Genomic DNA, 23915 nt, shown 5'->3' on the forward strand with positions numbered 1-23915 from the left:
GCATGCCTCAGATTTTGTTAGCAAGCGATGAGGTTGTTGATGTGAAAAATGATCAATAAAAATATAATAATTTTTTAAAAAAATTTCATTACAACGTACAATTGTGTTTAAATTTTTAAATAATTAATATTTATATAATTAGAAAGGAATAAGGTTGAATTTGACTTTTGAATTTACAGTATTTTATTAAACCTCCTAAACGTATTTAAGTCTAGCCGTACCATGGTTTTTAAATGGTAAGGATGTTGAACAGTGGTTGCTGAAACTTATGCTTTGTCGATTTCACTCAAGAGACGATTTGGAGATTTTTGCTCTTTAGGATTTTAGCCCCTCTTTGATATACAGCCGTTGCACATTAAATTTTTTAAAGAGGCTAGAAAGCGTGTTGTTCACGCACTAAACCAAGCTAAAAAAAAAGAGAGAATTCTATTATGTGCCAAACTCGCGGGTTTAATGTTAAAAAGAAGGTCAAAAATGGATAAGTTGTATTTTGGTCCCAAGTCGAAGGGCAAATTTAACCTTGTTCCAGATAAAAAAACAAATTGGACAAATCAATATATTAATCAAAAAAATTATTCGATGACGTGTTAATATCACAGCAACACATCTCAATCATCTCCGCCATATCCGCACGCTAAGCTAGCTCTAGCTAGCCACACTGAAACAGCACTCATCGTTGCTCTGGAAAAGCCGGATTTGTTACCACTTTTAAAAATATAATTAATAAAAAAAAAAACGAAAATGGCATTAATGCGCCACGTAACCCCTCAATCTCTCCTTCACTCTTCTCTGTTGTCTTCAAAACTCCCTGCTTCCAAGTCTCGCTTCTCCTTCTCTGTCAAAGTTACAGGTACAATGGCTTCCTCTAATAAGAAGGTAACCTTAGAACAAACGACACTTTAATTTGTCCAAAACGACAACTTCAATGTAAAATTTTGTTATGAGGCGTTTTGTGGTCTTTGTTAGGTTTTGGTGCCGGTCGCGAATGGAACGGAGCCGATGGAGGCGGTGATAACTATCGATGTGTTAAGGAGAGCCAGCGCTGACGTTACTGTAGCTTCTGTTGAGAAGCAGCTTCGTGTTGAGGCTGGCCACGGCGTTAAGATCATCGCCGATTCTCTCATTTCTGATTGCTCGGACGCCGTTTTTGATCTTATTTCTCTCCCTGTAAGTGTCTCTCGCTTTATCTCGCATTGTTAAACTCACTGATAGATGGTTCATGCTTGTGACTATGGCTTGTTAAGCTTAATGAAAAAGAGAATGTTTAATAGTCAAACAATTAGAGTATAAAACTTGTTGATGCTCTATTTTTGAATTTTTTTCAAATTTGTTTCTCAATTTAGTAGAATATCTGTGTTATTGGTTTTCACTTATATTGTTAATGAATTGTAGAAGTTCTAGTGAGCTGGTTAATGGGGGTCTTGTGACTATGTGGTGCTTTGTCTATACTATTTGTGGTGAATGAGAAATTTTAAGGCAAATGAAATGTTCAAAGTTTTCCTACTACGCCTATGGTTAAACTGGTTGTATCTCAAATTTTGATTGTTCTATTGAAATGTGAAATTCAATTTGGAGCTACCAATAAAGTAAAATAGAACTTTTATTGTTAAACTTTCAGAAAATGTATCTTCCATATTTCCATAACAAGTTTTTGCAGAAAGCGACTTATAAACTGTTAAATACGTGCAATTATTTGATTTCCATGTGTGTTACAAATACATCAAGTAGTTGGAAATTTGAAGTTTTATATCACCCTTGTCATGTTGAAGTGATTCCATAACTTTAACTAGTGCTACTTTTGCTGCATGTATTTTTTTTTTCCCCTGCCTTTTCTAGCTGTATTTCTTTCAATTATTAATGTTAACTTGAGGTTTCACTATTATGTTTGTAGGGAGGCATGCCGGGCGCTACCAACCTTAAAAATTCTGGCGCCTTGGAAAGCATGGTGAAGAAGCAGGCTGCAGATGGCCGGCTTTATGCAGCGGTTTGTGCTTCTCCTGCAGTGGCTCTTGGCTCATGGGGTGTGCTAAAGGGATTAAAGGTAAGCAGAGATAGCCATTTAATATCGTCGTCTAATTTATGCTTTTGTTGTTGTTGTTGATGATGATGACACTTAAGTTGTCATGGTGTTATTGTTTTTGACAGGCAACTTGTTACCCATCATTTATGGAGCAGTTGCAATCTTCTGCGACGGCTGTTGAATCAAGGGTGCAACAGGACGGCGTAGTTGTCACAAGTCGCGGACCTGGCACTACCATGGAGTTTGCTGTTGCGCTGGTTGAGCAATTGTATGGGAAAGAGAAGGCTAATGAAGTTTCTGGTCCTCTGGTGTCTACTTTTCCCTCAATTTCTCTATATACTTGACTAAATCAATTTAAGCTACAATAATGGATTAGATTTTGTTCTATATCAATAATTGTTAAAGATGTTCACCACAAATACTAAAGAAAAACTAGTATGCTCATCAAAAGGTACTGGAGTAATTAGACGAACTTTTTAAGGACTGATGAGAAAGTATTACTCTTGAGATTCTGTTCAGTTCTTACTTGATGAAGACCTAAAGGTCATGTGCTAGAATTCACGAAGCACTTGCCAATGTTCTTTTGCATGTTGGTTTGAAGACCTGCCTATGAGCTTCCCTTAGGTTGTTTGTGATGGTAACCTTGAGCACTATCTTCAACCGTTCAATGACTGTGAGTAGGATTGCCTGAATGCAGCATCCAGACACCTTCGAAATCTTTTCTGTATTTGAAATGTGATGCTGGTTTGCACAAGGATACTCATTCTTTCCAGGTCTGGAGTCAATGATATTGAGTTCAGAATTTAGATGAGGAAGTTTATATATTCTTCTATTATTGGATTTTTCCAAAAAGTTGTATCTATCTTTGTAGAGTGGTTTACTTATCATTGTTAACTATTCATTAGCCAACTTTAGAAAGTTGTGTAGCTGTTCGAGATGGTGAACACAGGCCATGCTAGCTAGTGTTGTTTAACAGTAATTTGTGTTTACTTGTCAAACTATTAATATTGTTTAGATTGAGTTCCCTGATTTTGAGTTTTAAGTGATTTTGGACTGAGAAACATGATGTAGATCCACTGAATTTTAGATTGAATTTTACTTACATTGGGACTAAGCTTAGTTGTTGTTTGTCATAGATAGTAGCTTTGGCTAATAATACATTTGTAAGAAGGTGGTGATGGCAATTACTGAGGAAAACTAAGAGAAAAGAGGTAGCCACATCCAATATAGAACAGCAAATGCTCCAGGATGAAAGGTGAAGCTCGTTGAAGTGGTATGAGATAAGAGAGGGAGGGGCAGGTCTAAAGTGACATGGAGGGAAGTAGCTAAATAGACTTAAACAGCCCTAGATCTTCCAAGAAGAGGTACCATAGGGTGGGTGGAATGCAATATCGTTGTAACTGACCCAGCTAGTTGGGATTAAGGATTAACTGAGTCGTCTACCATCTTATATTTATGTTTACTTAAAGCTGTTAAAAACATTACTTCGTACAGCCAAAATGCACAATATTTTTGAATATGTGAAAATGCTCACTCTACAAGAAAACATGTAACTCAAATTTCTTTCTTAAGCAGCTTCAAATATTAATTTATGCTATAACATATTTTTGTTGAGGATTTACTCACCAAGTACATATTTACTATTATTCTGTATGCAGCTGATGCGTACCAACCATGGGGATGAATATACCATAAAGGAGCTAAATCCAGTTGAGTGGACCTTTGATAATATTCCTCAGGTGAGATTCAGATGTTGCTCTTTTTCTTTTTGTTCTTTCTCCTGCTTCCTTAATATCAACCAACCAGCCTCGTTTAAAAAAAAGGAAAAGAGAAAAAGATTCTATCACTGTGTTCATTCTTCTCTCTCAACTTATTTTTTCCATTTATCAAAAGATATTAATGTGTGATTACAAGATAAAGGAAAGATCAAATGTGATGTTAGGTTTTAAAGATTTGTGAAGCATGATTAGCTGCAGTGAGATGTAGATTATGAAGTTGGAGAGTGTAGGGGGGCACATGCAAAATAACATCTATGGTTATGCAACCCAAGCCTGTTTATGGATCCAACATCCAACTTTTCTGTAATTTATTCTTATAAAGAGAAGGACTGAGTGAGGCTGTTTAAAGAGATATATGTCAACTAAACAGCATTCCGTAGCAATGTGTTTATGGTTTTTCAGTTTGTGGGGAACAGTATAGGATCTGACATGAGGTGGAAAATCACTTGTTGGAATAATATTGTAATTTTAAATGAAAAAACTAATCATTTTATCTGTTAGCTATGTGGACTTGTTAAAGTAGTCAGTAGTACTGTAGCATACGATTAGTCTTGAGTGGACTAGTTCCATGACTTGGGCAAAGTTGATAAGGTTATCTATTTTTGGTAGCATACTTTTGCTTTGATCTTCGATCTTTTGTTATTTCTCAATTATGAATGAATGATCATGACTAGCATTATTTTTTTCAGTTGTTTGTGGGAAATGCTTTTGTTGTATGATTTTGCATCTGCTTTTCTTTTCAGGTTCTTGTGCCTATTGCTGATGGTACAGAGGAAATGGAAGCTATTATGATAATCGATATTCTACGACGAGCTAAGGCAAATGTTATTGTGGCCTCCGTTAAGGACAAGCTGGAAGTTTTGGCTTCTCGTAAAGTTAAACTAGAGGCAGATATGCTCCTTGATGAGGCTGCTAAACTTTCATATGATCTAATTGTCTTACCTGTAAGTAACCTTTTTTTTGTATTTTATTTTAATTTTTTTTTTACCAAGATGTTTAACTAAATTGTGTTTTGCCCTATTTAGGGTGGGCTGGGTGGTGCCCAAGCATTTGCAAAATCAGAAAAGCTGGTTAATATGCTAAAGAAACAGAGGGAATCAAATAGACCATATGGAGCAATATGTGCATCTCCAGCTTTAGTCCTGGAGCCTCATGGCTTGCTTAAGGTATCATCTTTACAAAGATCAGTCTATCTTGCATCAGTACTTTTTTTAAGATACTGAATAATGAATATCATCTGTTTGACTCATATGTTCCTGGTAGCTGATTAATGGACTTTTTGGATATACCAAAAAAGAAAACTGGCCTTTTTTTGGTCTGGATTGTTCTTCAGTATGTCAAGTTATTTAAAAGTGGATAATTAAATAATTCATATTAATTAATTGGTTAATAATGACCATTTGTATTATACATACAATAATTTTATTTATCCTTTGTGTTGATATGTTAAAAATGCTACTGATATTCAGTACTTTTTGCTAAATTGAGTTTTAGATATATTATTTAGGTTGGTTAATCAGACAAGAATGTCAGTTTAAAAAAAGGGTAAATCAGTTGTGATAGGCCGCATTTGGTGCCTACAGTTTGTTTTGATTTCTATATCATCACCTTAGTATAAAATTTATATATATTCATTTTTCAATTACATCCCCACCATGAACAGGTCATAATTTGTGTGAAAAAGCATACTAGTCTTGTGCGTCAGATGTTTTTCTAATTTATATCAATGACGCCAAAGAGTTCAAGAGATAGTTAATAAATCATTTAATAAAATTAAAAGGATGAAGTGTCGATCTGTCCGGATAAATTTTTAAATCAACAAGATGCCAAGTGGAACTTAAACTAAATCTGTCTTAGTAATTGGATTGTTGAAATATTCCAAACCAGGTAAGCTATCTATACATCATGCAATTGCCATTTTCATTTACAAAATGCATTTCTACTGCCATTTAGGGTAAAAAAGCCACAGCTTTTCCTCCGCTGTGCGAGAAGCTGTCAGATCGAAGTGAAACCGAGAACAGGGTTGTGGTTGATGGCAACCTCATTACTAGTAGAGGGCCTGGAACTTCAATGGAGTTTGCGTTGGCAATTGTTGAGAAGCTGTTTGGACGACCGAAAGCACTGGAACTTGCAAAGATAATGCTTTTCACACACCCATAGTACTTACATTTTCATGCTTCTACTACTGTTTGAAAAGAGTTATTACTTTAGTTACTGTGCTATAGAAGAGAGAGACATGGGAGAGCCGAATTCATATTTGACATGAATTCAGGTTACACTGTTGCGGTTATATCAGTATGATTTCTTTTGTTTATAAATAAATGAGTGAGAACCTACTGATTTGTGCTTGTTTTGGCATTGAGATTGAAACTGTCGGCTCTTTGTAAACAAAGGAAAAAAAAAAAAAAGAACATATGATACCTGAAAAGTAAATTTTAATGACATGGTCTCACTAGAACATGAATATAAAAGTAAATTCTGAACAAATTTTTAGCAATGAAATAGCAAATGCATAGTTATTAAACCCGGTGGGTCCCCAGGGAACTAATGAACTGGTCTCAAAAGAAAGAGAACCATATTTAAGGAAGAGAACCAGTATTCTGGCTTTTTGATATTTTTATTATATTATATTATTTAATTAATATATATTATTAATATTTTTATGATCCGCTGGTTAAATCAGCTGACTCATCCACTCAGTTCTTTAGCTTTGGCTGGGTCCACTCAGTTCTTTAGTTGGATCAACGTCCGGACTGGATTTAATAACACCGAGCAAATGTCGGATCGGATTTAATAACACTGAGCGAATGGTTATGAACACATGGGCTTATTTAAATTAAACAAATATATCTCTTCATGTTGTTGTGTTGGATGAATTTTGAATTTTGTGTTTGACCAATTCAATTAGAAATAAATGAATTTGGTTTTCTCCAGCCCAAAAAATCAATCTTCCCTATTTAACTTGTTAAAGACAAAGGTCAGAAGGGACAGAGGACGTGAAAAATACAATTTCAAGATTTTTTTTTTAAATTTTGAATTCTTAAAATTTATTATTTAAAAAATGTAAAAATTATTTTAAACTAAAATTTGGGTAAAACGAGCCGAAATTATATTAATCTTTTATCTATATGAATAACATCATTTTCAACATGATATACAATAGAAATCATAATATTCATAAAAAAAATTTTGACAATATGAAACGAATTAAACTTTTATTTATTTATTTATAAAGAATACAACTTGTATATAACTGAGTCAAATAGGTTAATTTCAATTTTCTAGTTACACTTAGGCAATGACTTTCTGATCTTGCACTTTCACACATGTTTTTTATTCTTTGTTCTAATGAAGGAATTCTTTGCTTGCAAACATTCAATTCACAAATATATCTTTATGATTTATAAAACTTTAATGTTAATAAGAAAAGTGTTATTCATTTCAATATTCCTTTTTTTATTAGTTCGTCTAATGTGGTAGAGAAATAAATGTAATATCAATATTTATAATTAATTAATTTTTTAATTAATTTAATTTAGTTGGATTTTTAACTTCAAAATTAATACATAATTTCAATATTTTTTAAAATACTTTAATAGTATTAGATAGACCTGTGAACTAAACAATATGGTCGAGAGTACTCAAGACTAATCAGACTACCAACTGATTATAAATTTTATGAATTCCATTTCATTATTTTTTATTAATGATGTAATTTAAATCTTTTAATTTTATTTCAAAATATCTTTTAAATCTAAGGATTAATTTTTTTTTTTAATCAAACAATAGAATGCACAATTGATTTATTTACAAAATTTATAGATTCTTTATTATATGGATCTAAGCAATTTTTTATAGACTAGTTTGTATGTTAAAATTAAAGGGATAAAGTTATAATTATTATCAAATCAGATGCATTAATAGTTAATTACCTATAAATAATATATATTATTTATTATTAAACAAATGAGATCGTAGTCATAATTGCAGAAGAAAATTCCTCGTAATATACTGTAAATCCAACCCAACATGAACTGATTGTCAATGTCAAGATACTATTTTCAGCTTCACTAATAAAAAATATTTGACAATAATTAATTAATTAATGGTCTGATGTGCGTGATTGATAATTCCTTTCCCTTTCAAATAAGCAGTGTTTAATTTATAAAATAATAAAATTATAAAAAGATAAGATGTCTATCTGTATATTTGAAAAGTTATTCATGTCAACACATTATAGCTTCTTATGAAACCATGTTGGCATAATAAAATGAAATTGCTAATTTCATCTCTAATTGCATTAAATTATAATTCAATTAAGAGAATTAATGATAATCGTTAATAATAACTTAAATTATAATTATTGATACTTTGAAAATTAAGAACTATAAAAAACTTGGCCTTTCCTTATGATTTCCTCAACTTCAAGTCAAAAATAAAAATAAAATAATTTTGAAATAATTAAGGAATCTTTTTTAAGTTTTTCTAAAGTTAAATAATTAATTGTGTTTCATTATAATAGTTAGAGAGTTAGAAGAATAAAAATTTTAATTATTTATTTTTAAAAATACAAAATTTGAGGTATTCTTATGAAACGACCCGAAAATTTAATTTCGTAGAATTTTCATTTAAAAACTAATTTTTTTTATTTCAACCAATGAAATCATACCAGCTAGTATTTTATTATTGCTAAACTGGACCCATAAACCAATTTGAAAACTCGAAAACCAAGCAAGTCGAGCCGAATCATTGAAATTAGACCAAACCGGTTCGAATCGAACCGGAAGGGTCTAGAAGCTCAAAGATTTTTTTCTTTCTTTTCCTTTTTTTTTTTTTCTTTTTCTTCTTTTCTTTTCTTTTTTTTTCTTTTCTTTTTTTTTTTCCTTCTTCTTCCTTGCGCCAGCACCAGCGCGCGACCTCCTCTTCCTCCTCCTCTTCTTCCGACAATCGAAGACCAACGCCGCGCCTCCTCGCCATCGCCTCCACGTCGCAGCGGGTCCCGGCTTCCCTTCCCTTCTCTCTTTCGTCTCTGGTGTACGTAGGAGGTGCAGGAGAACCGCGACATCCTTCGATCGGAAGTTCGCGTCGAGCCTCCTCCTGCCTGATTTTCCAGCGGCGTCGATTCAGTATTGTCGAGGAAGAAGATTCGATCTCTCTTCTTCACTCTCTCCTTCCCGTTCCGGCTGGCGCAGCGAACCAAGAAACTGCGATCACAGCGTAGTGGGTAAAGTCGCATTCAAAACCTTGGTGAGCTCTATATGATCCCTTTTCCTTCAATTATTTAGCTTATTCAATAGCTCATTTGAAGAAAGGGTTGTTAGAATCATGAATGAGAAATGCTAGGTTCCTGAAACACTAGTCACACGACTGGAAGTTGGGAAAAATCTGATTTTTGACTATTAATTGACACTATAACTGCATTTTTCAAGGAAATGTGTAAGTTAGGGTGTGTATGGTAGGTCCTATGAAAGAACTTAGAATGATTGTGATAGGGTAGCAGCCAACCTAGCTATTTGCTTAAAAATTTCTGCTTGATATGAGGCATTTGACATGATAAGTTAAGTTTTGTTGGTAAATGAGTTAACTAGTGTTTATAATATGGATTTTGATCGAGAAACCTTGATTTGCTTAGGTTGGCAGCAGCTATCTTCAATTATTTCTATTGATTTTTTTTTTTTGGTTTGACATGGTACAATTAAGGTTGTAAATCTAATTCTTGCGTGGACTTAGTTAGTTGGTGTGATCCATGATTTTAAGATAGAAAAACTTAATTCCTTTGCGAATTGACAGCTGTTATGAAATTGATCCTTATAAATTTTGACTAATCAAAGCTAAGAATGAGGTTGTAAGTTCAATTTTTGCAAGGTGGGTTAGTTGTTGTGTAATCTATGATTTTAGTATAGAAGAGCTATGAATTTTTGTATTTTGGCAGCAATGACCTTAGTTCTTGCATTGTTTTAGAACAACAAAAATATATAAGTGAGTATATTTTCCAAGTTTCTGTATTGGTTGATATATAAATGCTTATTTTTATTTGATAGACGATTAAAATGGGTTTGTTAGCTATGATCATGTATGGTGAGGAAGATGATTCGTAGATCATTAAATTCAATTATGAGATCCTTGTTAATAATCAAGAAAATAAAAGAGTTTATGAATTATAATTGCATAAGATTATTAAAGGTATATGTATTTGGAATAAGAATTATATGAAATTAACTAACTTAACAGTATAAGATTTGCTTGTATATGTATGTATGAACGATTTCATTTATTCGGTATTTAGCTAAAGTGGCTAATTATATTGATGTGAAGCAGGAATGATTGAAATATGAATGGAACATGTTTGAATTATTAGTTGAATGTTGACATTGTTGTTTCTGAAGGAGGAAGGGAAATTAAATTATTTGATTGCCCGATGGATGGGCTGTGTGTGTAATGGTTGATGGATATAATATTGCTGATATTTAAGCAGGTAGATAATCCCACTTTTAGGGGAGATGCTGCCGAAATTTCGATAGAACTTAGATTAGTTTTAATTAACAATATAATTAATAAGTTTATTTAAATAAATTCTATAAATAAAGTACTCTGATTAATTATTTATTATCATTGTTATTCATTTAAGTATTCGAATATTTATTTATTCATTTTCATTGTTATTGTTTATCATTATTATTATTTGTTGATTTATTATTGTTTGTTGTTAACACTATTACTTATTTATTTGCATTTGATTTTGGATGCCTAATTGTGCATTGCGTTACGATGTTTAATTGATTAATATGTTTGCATTTAATTGCAATACTTGATTAATTGCGTTGTGATATGTTGTGCTTTGTTTGTGTGGAATTGGGATGAAGTGGACCACCATGGGTTTGTGAGGACGGTCTGTGATATGGATCCGGTTATGATATGATACTTGACCGTCGGCCGGGAAAATGGGAGATCGGCGCCCCCTTGTGCACCTGATGATATACATTATATGGAAATTCACAGGATGGCTTCTGGTAGTTGCGCACCTGATAATCTAGATTTGATTGTAGCCCGCAGGGTGGCCTCCTGTTGTGAGCACTTGATGATCTAGATTGGATGGAGACCACCGAGTTGCCTCCTGTTAATATGGAAAAGAGAAGAGAGAATGGAAAAAATAATGAGAGGACTGGTCAGTGAGGATTAGACCAGTTGGCCGTATGGGGGATCGGCTCCCTGGTGCACATGTATGAGAGGGCGAGCCATGTGTGAGGACGGCTCGTTGGGGTTTCAGGTGGCGCCACTGACTAATTTCCACTTGCTTGTTTAATTGAAGGTGACATTACTTGTGAGTGCTGGTGATATGCCATTTGTGTGATTGGTCGCGTGAGCACATAACTAGTCGGATGACTAGATTGATATATTTATACATTTGTGTGAATGCATGTGTTGTGCAATAAGTATTACTTCTTAGAAAACTCACATGTCTTGTTTATTTTTCCAGGAAGTAAGTTTTTCTTTAATCCAGTTTAGGCTATGTTTCTTCGGCGCAGGGCAATAGGAAAATTTTCCTGGTTCTATAATTATTTCACTATGTAATTATGCGTATAAAAAGCTATGTATACCAAAGAATTAGTGACTCCGCAGTTGTAGAATTTACATATATTTAGCTGTAAATTAACATAGACAAAATAATTCTGTAAGCCCATATTAGAATGTGATGTATTGTAAATTCGGCTCGAACTATAGAATGCTGTAGAAGATAAACTTGGGCCGAGAAATAATAAAATATTGAGGTTTATCTTTCATAATAATATGGGCTGAATGTTTAAAATTATATTGAGATAATAAATTTTTAGTGTTTCAGGCTTACTACGGGTCTCGGGGGCCTTAAGCTTACCTGGGCCCTAGTGCCGGTCCGGCCCATGGAATCGGGTCGTGACAAAGTTGGTATCAGAGCTTAGGTTAGGGTTTTAGGACACAACTGCGGAGTATAGGAAATTTCTTTATGTTGGGATCGGCCGTAACCAACATAAGGAAGGAAACTTTGTGATTTCCCTCTCTAGGGATGGTGGACGCACCAGACCCTATGAGGTGGGAAAACCCACACTTATTGTGAAGATCCGTAAACTATAGAAGAACTAATTGAGGATTAGAGTGAAAGTAATGGATAGTAGGATGAACCCATCACAATACCTGTAGGGGCTAAAGCAATTATCAACCCTTAAGCTAGGGAATAGAGTAATACCTGATGGTAGTGGATTGGCCTGATCACCCAGTACACTACTTTTCATGTGAACTCTATTCCTATCAGTGAACAGGATAGTGTAGAGAATAAGTAGGTTTTCTAATTGTATGGTGGATTGATGAATTTGGGGTGAAGAAATCGGTATTTTAGTATTCAGTTCGGCTACTGAATTTCTTTAGAATTTCTTTTTATTGTTTTATTTACTTGATATTGATATTTAAATTTAAAACCCCATTTTTATTTTGAATTCAAATTGTGTTATGATAAATAAATTGAAAATTAATTATTTATATAGAAAAATTATTTTTGAAAAATTGTCTATTTATATCACAGGGCCGGTGGGATAAGATAAAGGGGTGGTAATGATAATGATAACAATGCTATAGGTAAGTAGGTAGTTCGCAGTCAAGATAGAAACACGAATGTTGGAATGGTCAGGTAGGCAATTTTGGGTACAGAAGTTGAGTTGCTACTAAATTTGGAGTATAGGATTGTTTAATGTGTAAGTAAGAAAGATAACAATAGAAATGAACTTGGATAGTTTAAGGGTAAGACATAATAGTTGACAAATTGTAATATATATATTAGGAGTTAGTGGTAGAAAAAAAAAAAAAATTTGAGGAATTTATAAATACCTTACTCGACTTGAATAGGAGAATATTGATTGATTAAGGACAAATGAGATAGGTAAGTTAAATATACAGTTGACTCAAGTTAGTGATAGGTAGACGTATGGCTAATTAAGACATTTAATTAAATGTTAAGACTATAGATTAGAAAATTCTAGTCTATGATATGGACAGAAAAGTGAGAAGTTATTAGTATATATGCATTAGGCGATAAGAAACTAATGAGATTGGTTTGGTGTGATATTTGGGTGTTAAGATGGCCTTAGGTTAGGACTTAAGAGATTTTCATAGAAGATATTAGTATTGATGTGTATTAGATGAAAGGGTAAGTAGTAAGTTTTAGATTGAAATGTTGGTGATTAGATAAATCACGATTAACGAGGATTAACAGACAGTTATTTCGAAGTGCCCTATGATATAATAGACAACGGAAGTCGCAGACAAATTTTTTTTTTTTTTTCTTAAAGTTTTGAATTAAAGTAATAAGTTTTTGAATTTTTGATTAAAGAAAAGTTTTAATAATAATATATGTAAATTGAACGAGTTAAATCTTGATATTAGAAGTAAATTAAATTTCAGTCGTTTTGTGTTTGTAAACTATATGTTGGGTTTTCATGAAGGAATGCTTAGTGAAAATTTAAATTTTCAAAGGAAATTATATAATTTTGAGAAATATATATGACATATATTATGCATCTTCTTGATAATTCTCGTTTTATTGTAAAAGTTTTATTCAAAGAAAGATTTTCTAAAGAGATTTCAGTAGCTGTCTGAAGATAGTAATTGGAGAATTAGACAATAGGCTTAAGTTTCTCGTAAATTTCAGCCAAGTGGCACTAAATAGGATTGTTGGCAATAGAAATTCGAGGTTATAGTAATAGACTTAAGTTTCCTGTGAGTTTTAATCAAGTGACAATAAATGTAATAGATGGTTGAACGAATACATTTTGAGTTATAATGAAACCTTTCATTCATTTATTCGTGGATGTCAATCAAATGATAATTTGTTTGTTAAATATCCTTACATGCTTTCTTTTCTAGTTGCATTCCTATTTCTTGCTCATCTCGAAAATTCGAGGACGAATTTTTATAAGGGGGGAAGATTGAAACGACCCGAAAATTTAATTTCGTAGAATTTTCATTTAAAAACTAATTTTTTTTATTTCAACCAATGAAATCATACCAGCTAGTATTTTATTATTGCTAAACTGGACCCATAAACCAATTTGAAAACTCGAAAACCAAGCAAGTCGAGCCGAATCATTGAAATTAGACCAAACCGGTTCGAATCGAACCGGAAGGGTCTAGAAGCTCAAAGATTTTTTTCTTTCTTTTCCTTTTTTTTTTTTTTCTTTTTCTTCTTTTCTTTTCTTTTTTTTTCTTTTCTTTTTTTTTTTCCTTCTTCTTCCTTGCGCCAGCACCAGCGCGCGACCTCCTCTTCCTCCTCCTCTTCTTCCGACAATCGAAGACCAACGCCGCGCCTCCTCGCCATCGCCTCCACGTCGCAGCGGGTCCCGGCTTCCCTTCCCTTCTCTCTTTCGTCTCTGGTGTACGTAGGAGGTGCAGGAGAACCGCGACATCCTTCGATCGGAAGTTCGCGTCGAGCCTCCTCCTGCCTGATTTTCCAGCGGCGTCGATTCAGTATTGTCGAGGAAGAAGATTCGATCTCTCTTCTTCACTCTCTCCTTCCCGTTCCGGCTGGCGCAGCGAACCAAGAAACTGCGATCACAGCGTAGTGGGTAAAGTCGCATTCAAAACCTTGGTGAGCTCTATATGATCCCTTTTCCTTCAATTATTTAGCTTATTCAATAGCTCATTTGAAGAAAGGGTTGTTAGAATCATGAATGAGAAATGCTAGGTTCCTGAAACACTAGTCACACGACTGGAAGTTGGGAAAAATCTGATTTTTGACTATTAATTGACACTATAACTGCATTTTTCAAGGAAATGTGTAAGTTAGGGTGTGTATGGTAGGTCCTATGAAAGAACTTAGAATGATTGTGATAGGGTAGCAGCCAACCTAGCTATTTGCTTAAAAATTTCTGCTTGATATGAGGCATTTGACATGATAAGTTAAGTTTTGTTGGTAAATGAGTTAACTAGTGTTTATAATATGGATTTTGATCGAGAAACCTTGATTTGCTTAGGTTGGCAGCAGCTATCTTCAATTATTTCTATTGATTTTTTTTTTTTGGTTTGACATGGTACAATTAAGGTTGTAAATCTAATTCTTGCGTGGACTTAGTTAGTTGGTGTGATCCATGATTTTAAGATAGAAAAACTTAATTCCTTTGCGAATTGACAGCTGTTATGAAATTGATCCTTATAAATTTTGACTAATCAAAGCTAAGAATGAGGTTGTAAGTTCAATTTTTGCAAGGTGGGTTAGTTGTTGTGTAATCTATGATTTTAGTATAGAAGAGCTATGAATTTTTGTATTTTGGCAGCAATGACCTTAGTTCTTGCATTGTTTTAGAACAACAAAAATATATAAGTGAGTATATTTTCCAAGTTTCTGTATTGGTTGATATATAAATGCTTATTTTTATTTGATAGACGATTAAAATGGGTTTGTTAGCTATGATCATGTATGGTGAGGAAGATGATTCGTAGATCATTAAATTCAATTATGAGATCCTTGTTAATAATCAAGAAAATAAAAGAGTTTATGAATTATAATTGCATAAGATTATTAAAGGTATATGTATTTGGAATAAGAATTATATGAAATTAACTAACTTAACAGTATAAGATTTGCTTGTATATGTATGTATGAACGATTTCATTTATTCGGTATTTAGCTAAAGTGGCTAATTATATTGATGTGAAGCAGGAATGATTGAAATATGAATGGAACATGTTTGAATTATTAGTTGAATGTTGACATTGTTGTTTCTGAAGGAGGAAGGGAAATTAAATTATTTGATTGCCCGATGGATGGGCTGTGTGTGTAATGGTTGATGGATATAATATTGCTGATATTTAAGCAGGTAGATAATCCCACTTTTAGGGGAGATGCTGCCGAAATTTCGATAGAACTTAGATTAGTTTTAATTAACAATATAATTAATAAGTTTATTTAAATAAATTCTATAAATAAAGTACTCTGATTAATTATTTATTATCATTGTTATTCATTTAAGTATTCGAATATTTATTTATTCATTTTCATTGTTATTGTTTATCATTATTATTATTTGTTGATTTATTATTGTTTGTTGTTAACACTATTACTTATTTATTTGCATTTGATTTTGGATGCCTAATTGTGCATTGCGTTACGATGTTTAATTGATTAATATGTTTGCATTTAATTGCAATACTTGATTAATTGCGTTGTGATATGTTGTGCTTTGTTTGTGTGGAATTGGGATGAAGTGGACCACCATGGGTTTGTGAGGACGGTCTGTGATATGGATCCGGTTATGATATGATACTTGACCGTCGGCCGGGAAAATGGGAGATCGGCGCCCCCTTGTGCACCTGATGATATACATTATATGGAAATTCACAGGATGGCTTCTGGTAGTTGCGCACCTGATAATCTAGATTTGATTGTAGCCCGCAGGGTGGCCTCCTGTTGTGAGCACTTGATGATCTAGATTGGATGGAGACCACCGAGTTGCCTCCTGTTAATATGGAAAAGAGAAGAGAGAATGGAAAAAATAATGAGAGGACTGGTCAGTGAGGATTAGACCAGTTGGCCGTATGGGGGATCGGCTCCCTGGTGCACATGTATGAGAGGGCGAGCCATGTGTGAGGACGGCTCGTTGGGGTTTCAGGTGGCGCCACTGACTAATTTCCACTTGCTTGTTTAATTGAAGGTGACATTACTTGTGAGTGCTGGTGATATGCCATTTGTGTGATTGGTCGCGTGAGCACATAACTAGTCGGATGACTAGATTGATATATTTATACATTTGTGTGAATGCATGTGTTGTGCAATAAGTATTACTTCTTAGAAAACTCACATGTCTTGTTTATTTTTCCAGGAAGTAAGTTTTTCTTTAATCCAGTTTAGGCTATGTTTCTTCGGCGCAGGGCAATAGGAAAATTTTCCTGGTTCTATAATTATTTCACTATGTAATTATGCGTATAAAAAGCTATGTATACCAAAGAATTAGTGACTCCGCAGTTGTAGAATTTACATATATTTAGCTGTAAATTAACATAGACAAAATAATTCTGTAAGCCCATATTAGAATGTGATGTATTGTAAATTCGGCTCGAACTATAGAATGCTGTAGAAGATAAACTTGGGCCGAGAAATAATAAAATATTGAGGTTTATCTTTCATAATAATATGGGCTGAATGTTTAAAATTATATTGAGATAATAAATTTTTAGTGTTTCAGGCTTACTACGGGTCTCGGGGGCCTTAAGCTTACCTGGGCCCTAGTGCCGGTCCGGCCCATGGAATCGGGTCGTGACATCTTACTAGATGTATGCTTCATGACGGCTCTGTTCGGTAATTTTAGTAGCTCTTAACTATTGTAATAATTGTTAATTATTTTATTAGCATTTGATAAGTTGTTTAATATAGAAAGACAAAAAATGTATGAACATAAGGAACAAGACAAAAACAAGAGATGGATATAAACGTCATAAAAAATTTATAAAACGCTAACCGTTAAAAAGGATAATGTTTCATTAAACATTACTTCAAACTCTAAAAGTTAAAATAGATGAGACATTAGCCAACATGTCAATTCTTGATAATTGCAGAATTGAACTAAGCATGACCACTGTTCTAGAACCGCTGGTTTTGGTTCTAAAACCGTCAGTTTCAGTTTAAAAAAAAATGAAACCGGAACCAAATCACTTTTCGACGGTTTCAAAATCGTTGATTTTGGTTTGAAACCGAATTTAGATAACTATTTTTTAACTTTTTTAATTTTTTTAACTAAATAAGAAAATTAATAACAAATAATAATATTAAATTAAAAAAAGACTAAAAGAGTAAATTAATAGTTTTAAAATTTATTAAAAAATTATAACTACACAAAAAATAAATTTAAATTTTTTTACTAGTATTTAATTTCTGTAAATTTAAATTGAGAGACATGTCAAAAAATGGATTTGTACTTAATTTATATATTTTCTTTTTCAAATTATATTGACTACTTGTCCTCTTAATTACAATATAGAGGAATCGTAGTCCATATAATTCACTCACATTTATTTAAGAAAAAAAAAATGAAATAACTCATTTACATTGATCACTATTATCACTAGATATTCCCGTTGATGATGCATCTGTACCTATATCGTATAAGTCTTACCTCTTCCTTTTCATTTTGAATATCTTGTTGTCTACGTTTTGCTTTTGTCCAGTCATCAAGACAAGTTTAAGCCTCAACCGTATTAGGACTCATTCTTGATTTTGTTCCATCTAAAATATTTCTGCCCGCGTTAAAGGTTTGTTCAACTGCAACTGTTGATATAGGAGTTGCTAGAATTTGCTTTGCAATTAGTGAAAGGATGGAAAACTTTGTTGCATGTGTTTTTCATCGGTCGAAAATAGGTAATTGTAAATCTGTAGAATTATTTTCAGTAAACTCAAATGCAGTGGTTAGGTAAATATCTATTTCAGAGTAAACCCACCTCTTGGTTTCTTTACCCTTTGCATCAATAAATATTGCCTTTTGGGAATTTTAATACTTTCATTAACTTCATTATTAGAATCAGATTGTTGGAAAGTATGAGATGGTCAATCAATATGTGTACCACAGAACCTCTCAAATTCTTCATATAATTCTCCTACTATTTTTTTAACATCAAAGCATATCTTTGGAACATCAACTTGAAGAGATAAACATTTATAGTATTCATCCAAATAATCATATAAACCAACTAATATACATCTAGGCTAAAAAACACATCTAATAAGGTAAACATGTGGAATAGTCTCATAATGATTGAGCCATTTAGGTTTTATAGCTTTAATTGGCACATATAAGTTTGTATTGCTTGAATAATATCAACAATATTAAGACATTCAATTAAAAATAAATGACAAGTAAGATAATAAATACCAAAAAAGGTATAAGTAGCATCATTAAAAACTTTCAAAACATCTAAAATCTTTTTACATATAACCCAATGTTGGGGATATAAAGTAACACTTAAAACATTATTTGAAATAAAAGTGCATAACAAGTCTATAAGAAAAAGATTCATAAAGTAGCTCATAGGTAGAATTCCAATGAGTAGGTACATCTTTTGAAAATTTTTTAGGTCTCTTATCATTTGCATTATAAAATTTAGACCATTCTTTTATTACTTGTGGAGGTGTGCACAAAATAAGTAAGTGCTTTTTTAGTAGGATTTAAAAATTCTTCAAGAGATTTCAAAGCATCTTGAACACATAAATTTAAAACATGGCAAACACACCTTTGATGAAAAAATTTTCCAGATCAAGCAGGTTGATAAACTTTTGCAATTCATTAATAGAAGCAGTATTTGCACTAGCATTATCAAAAGAAATAGAAAAAATTTTAAAAACTAAATTATCTTTCTCCAAAATACTATTTATCATTCTATAAATATTATCAGCAGTATGTCTTTCATCAAAAACTCTAAATGCAATGATTCTTTTTTATATATTTCATGCATCATCAATCTAATGACATGTAATGTCCATATAATAATATGTTTGACAATGATCACCTCATATATCACTATAAATAGCAACATATCCAACTATATTTGAAAATTAAATTTTCAATTCTTTCTTTTCTTTTTTATAGAGATTATGAATAGTTCGTGTAAGAGTAGTCCTAGGAATTCATTTAGCATTAGGGTTAAGACCATTTTGACAAAATTTAACAAAATTTGATTTTTGACCAAAACTAAAAGAAAGATGTTCAGTACAAACAAACCTAGCTAATTTATTCCTAAATTTTTTATCAAAATAATGAAATATTGCATTAGAGTTAGAAGTTGCATACCCAGAAATTTGTGTTTGAGTTTTATCCAAACCCGCTTCACTAGGACGTTTTCTTTCCAAATGTTTAGTAAATGTCTCATATCCTCCACCTTTTTTGAATGTGAATTTTTGTTGGCAATAGTTCCAAGTAACCTTCATTCTGCCATCCATAAGATTTGTCTTGGTAAAGTGCACCTTGAAAATGAGCATTTTTGGTGCCTCCATCATTTGTTCATTTTGAATTTGTTGTTATTGTACACTCTCTTGAATTTCAATGTTTGGATTTGCATCAAAATGTTGGTTTTGTGGAGTCATGTTTGGTCTTGAGCTTCCACGTCCACTTGCCATTTTTCAGAAATATTAGGAGAAAAGAAATGATAGGAGAAATTCAATTGAATTTAGAGAAAAAGAATTGATATTTTGAAAAAAAAAAAAGGAAGATTATTAAGGTATTTATAGTTAACATATAAATTTATATTCATAAAAAATACCTTTCAAATTTTCCGTTTCTTTACAGTTATAAAGGATAAAAATGTTCTTTAATTTTATTTAACAATTAACAAAGAATATCATGATATGAATTTTTTATTCCAAAATATACCCTTCAAGTAGCTATTTTTTACTATTATAAAGAGGCAGGACGTCTTTCTATCTAAATTAAGAGTTAAAAAAATTACATTATAAATTTTTTAGTCCAATAAATACACTTAAAATTGCCTTTTTTTACCATTGTAAGGGAGAAAATTGTCTTTTTATTTTATTTAAGAGTCAAAAATAAATCTTAAATAAATATTGTTTAATTTATATGTAAAATATATATATTATAAAAGGTAAAAAATTTAAATTAAAAATATTTAAATGAGAAGCAATTTTTTTTCTCTTTTTCAACTTATGATTTATAAGTTATATTTATATTAATAAATTTTAAGATGACGGTAAAGTTATTGCATTTAATGATGAAAAATAAAATTAATTTAACAATTAAAAATTATGTGTGTGTGAAGTGTGATATTTTTCTTTTTTTTTTTTTAACAGTTTCAAACTGGAACCACTGGTTTTAATTTTCAAATATAAAGAACCATAACCGAACTTTAAATCGTGTTTCGATTGCGGTTTGAAACCTTAAACCGTTAACTATGGTTCGATTTTAATTTTGACCGATTTGGTTCCCGCATAGTCATGCCTAACTTGAACTTCTATCAAGTAATTTTCTTTTGCCTTTGCATGATATAGTCATCCTTTTTTTTTTGTTTTTTCTTTGATTTTTAGTCTGCAGGCAATGATGACATAAAGAAGATATTTTAGACATAAATTTAACTTCTCTCTCTTTAGACAGTCGCAATTTCTATTAACTTATACTTTAAAATTGAAAAAATATACAGAAAGAAAATATAATATAGAAAATTAATAATTTGTACACTAAAGCAGTCTAAAACTAAATATTTGTACGACCTATTAATAGATTCAGATTCAAATTCTCTTTTTGATACTAAAAAAAAAAAAAAAAACTTGGTTATCACTTATCAGTAGCATCCTTCAATAATATACAATCCTATGGACAAAATCTTTAACAAGCTGGCAACTCGTTGAAGAGCTCTAATCATATTTAAGAGTTCAATTGTCACAAAATTGATATCAAACAAATCACCATATCTACTATTGTAGGACACTTTTGTAACTTAATTACTTCAAAAGAAATTAACTTTTAGATAACTTTTCCATGTGTAGTGCAAGTTTGTTGGATAAATTACTATAAAGTGATTCTATTAAAATTACTACTTAGTCTCTACTATTTAAAAAAATTACTTTTAAGTCCTTAAGGTTTTTTTTTTTTTTTTTAAATTACTTAGGATGTGTTTGTTTGAGTTTATTATAGCTTATTAGATACCTGTTTTATTGATTCATGTGGAAAGAAAATAAGTCTATTTGTATTGTCTTTTCAAATAAACAGCCTATCTGAATACCAGGAACAAAAAAATAGTTAATTCAAAAGGCTAAGCTGAATTGTTTTTTGACCAAAAGAAAATATCCCTATCTATATTAAATTTGTATTGATGGCATGACAGTTGCTAAGTGGACTTTATCTTGGATATAATTTAACTTTATATTTTATTATATAGTAAATTATACTCTGACATACTTTAATTTTATATTTTGAAGTGAATTTTTTAAATTATTATGAACTATTTTTAATTTTTATGTAATTGATTTATAATATTTATCATTAAATTAAATTAATATTGTACACGAATAATATGCATTTATATAATTTACAATCATATTATGTTAATATTTGAATAATAAGTTAAATTTGTATGTTTAACTTTATCTTATATAATATAATATCAATATTATTATTATGTAAAAAATATATAATATGCAAGTATATGCAAATACACTCATTCAATTATTCAGATATTTCATTTATCAAATAATCTTATTCTTTCAGTGATAAGCCCTTAGTACCATTACTTAATCATATAATTCAATAAACTTTCGATTCAGATTCAACATTCAGCCGAAACAAATCATCCTTTAGTCTTTCCGTCAAAAAAAAAAAAACTATTTTTACCATTAAATATATTAATATCTTACATTTATTATATTATTACTATTTAATCCCTTATATTTATATTTGAATCTATTGATTATTCATATTTAATATATTTACTACTATATAGTCTCTCATTTAACAATAAAAATGAAATTTTTAGATGTAAGGACAAAGTAACAGGAGAAAGTGCAAATGTAATATAAATACAATACATAGTTGAGTGACTCAACAACCAATTCAAACTTCTATAAGCTATTCGTTGACCGTAAATCAATTAGTAGTTATATGAATCCGCTGACTATAAATCAACTAGTAGTTGTATGAACGAGTGAAAACAAATTTACTCTTGAACTCCACTGGTCTATCAAAGTAACTACATAACCTAATTGTTTAACTCCGTAATCTAATTTGCTTTCTCTTTTATGAGGATTTGATGGAGGAATGGGAAATAACAAGAGATATTGGGATAAAATTACGTATTCTACTATATTTGATTATGTTGATAGGATTTGAATATATGCTAGCATCATTTTCATTTCAAAACATTTTACTTGAGCCTGGGCTAATCAATGCTAAAAAGTTAATACTAATCAATTAACTAGTTAGCTTGTCACTCTTATATGTTCTTGGTGGATTTGGTATTTAGTCAATATGCAATTCTTAGCAAGATCAAATAATAGTAATATATATTTAAAATTAATTTACTTCAATTTTAAAATGAAGGTCCAATTTTAAATTATTGAATTGTTAATCTGATTAATCGATTCATTTATTTGATAGTGGTAGTTTACTAAATATCTAAAATTGCAAAAAGCAGTATTTTATAATTATATCATCAATGATCCATGGATAGTTTAAAAAGACTAGTTAGTCCCTACTTTATAAAAATACATATTGGACTTGTAAGGTCTTCCGTTTAAATTCGTACCTTTACCATTAAATGTCTTATTAAGAAATTTAAATATCGTTGCAAACCAATCCGTTCTCGGTCAGTCTTTGCAACGGTTGGGGAGGCTGTCGTTGAAGCGAAGTCTATGGCCGCATAAATGCATACACAAATTCGAATCTTCTTTCCTAATATATATATATATATATATATATATATATATATATAAAGGTACCCTTAAATGTTATTTTTTTTAAAGGTAATATTAATATTTTATTTATACGATTGATATTAATAATTTACATATATACAGTCAATATTGGTGTCTCGGTATCTTTTCATTGACCGATGATGCCAAAGCGCCAAGGTGCACTACAGTAGGGTCTACAAGGACAAGGTGTGCCTTGCAATAGACACTCCAACAAAGGTCAAATTAATTAAAATAAAATAATAAAAGGTCAACTTTGCTTTTAAACAATATTTTCTATTCTTCAATTGAGTTAATTGGATTCCTTAATTTTACAAATTTAATTTGTCGATTTATTAATTTGATCAAATTTTGCAATATTGGAAAGTTTAATTTAACCTCAATTAAAAATCATATACTAAATTGGCAACATGATATAATAAATTCAGAGCTCAATTTAATAATTATTGTTTTAATTAATATGAAAAGGACATTAATTTTATTTTATTTTTTCAATTTTGAAGTAGGGTACATTTGATATAAGATTTCAAATTAGAGTATAAACGATAAAAGAAAAGTATGGGGTACAATTGAAGAGTACGAAAAAATTATAATAAATCTGGCCGTTGGACCAAACAAAATACTTACTAGTTTCCCAATTTTTTTTTTAATTTTAATTCTAACGCTAATTTAAATTCAAGTGAAATTATGT

The 23915-nt window shown here is 31.3% G+C and overlaps 1 protein-coding gene across 2 annotated transcripts; it reads left to right on the forward strand.

Moving 5' to 3' along the window:
* The first annotated feature begins 684 nt into the window (after positions 1-684).
* On the forward strand, positions 685-6146 carry LOC105639201 (protein DJ-1 homolog B). Of its 2 annotated transcripts, none has more exons than XM_012223184.4 (8): positions 685-876; positions 967-1167; positions 1892-2041; positions 2146-2328; positions 3679-3759; positions 4542-4742; positions 4824-4964; positions 5752-6146. In XM_012223184.4, the coding sequence occupies exons 1-8, from the start codon at positions 742-744 to the stop codon at positions 5956-5958; spliced, it is 1299 nt and encodes a 432-aa protein (XP_012078574.1). In that variant the 5' UTR covers positions 685-741; the 3' UTR covers positions 5959-6146. The 2 variants fall into 2 exon arrangements, with proteins under 2 accessions (XP_012078574.1, XP_020537019.1); XM_020681360.3 differs by having other exon boundaries at positions 731-850.
* The last annotated feature ends 17769 nt before the right edge of the window (positions 6147-23915 follow it).

The sequence above is a fragment of the Jatropha curcas genome, chromosome 7, assembly GCF_041381405.1.
Source record: "Jatropha curcas cultivar XTBG-Jc1 chromosome 7, XTBG_Jcur_1.0, whole genome shotgun sequence".
NCBI classification, from domain to species: domain Eukaryota; kingdom Viridiplantae; phylum Streptophyta; class Magnoliopsida; order Malpighiales; family Euphorbiaceae; genus Jatropha; species Jatropha curcas.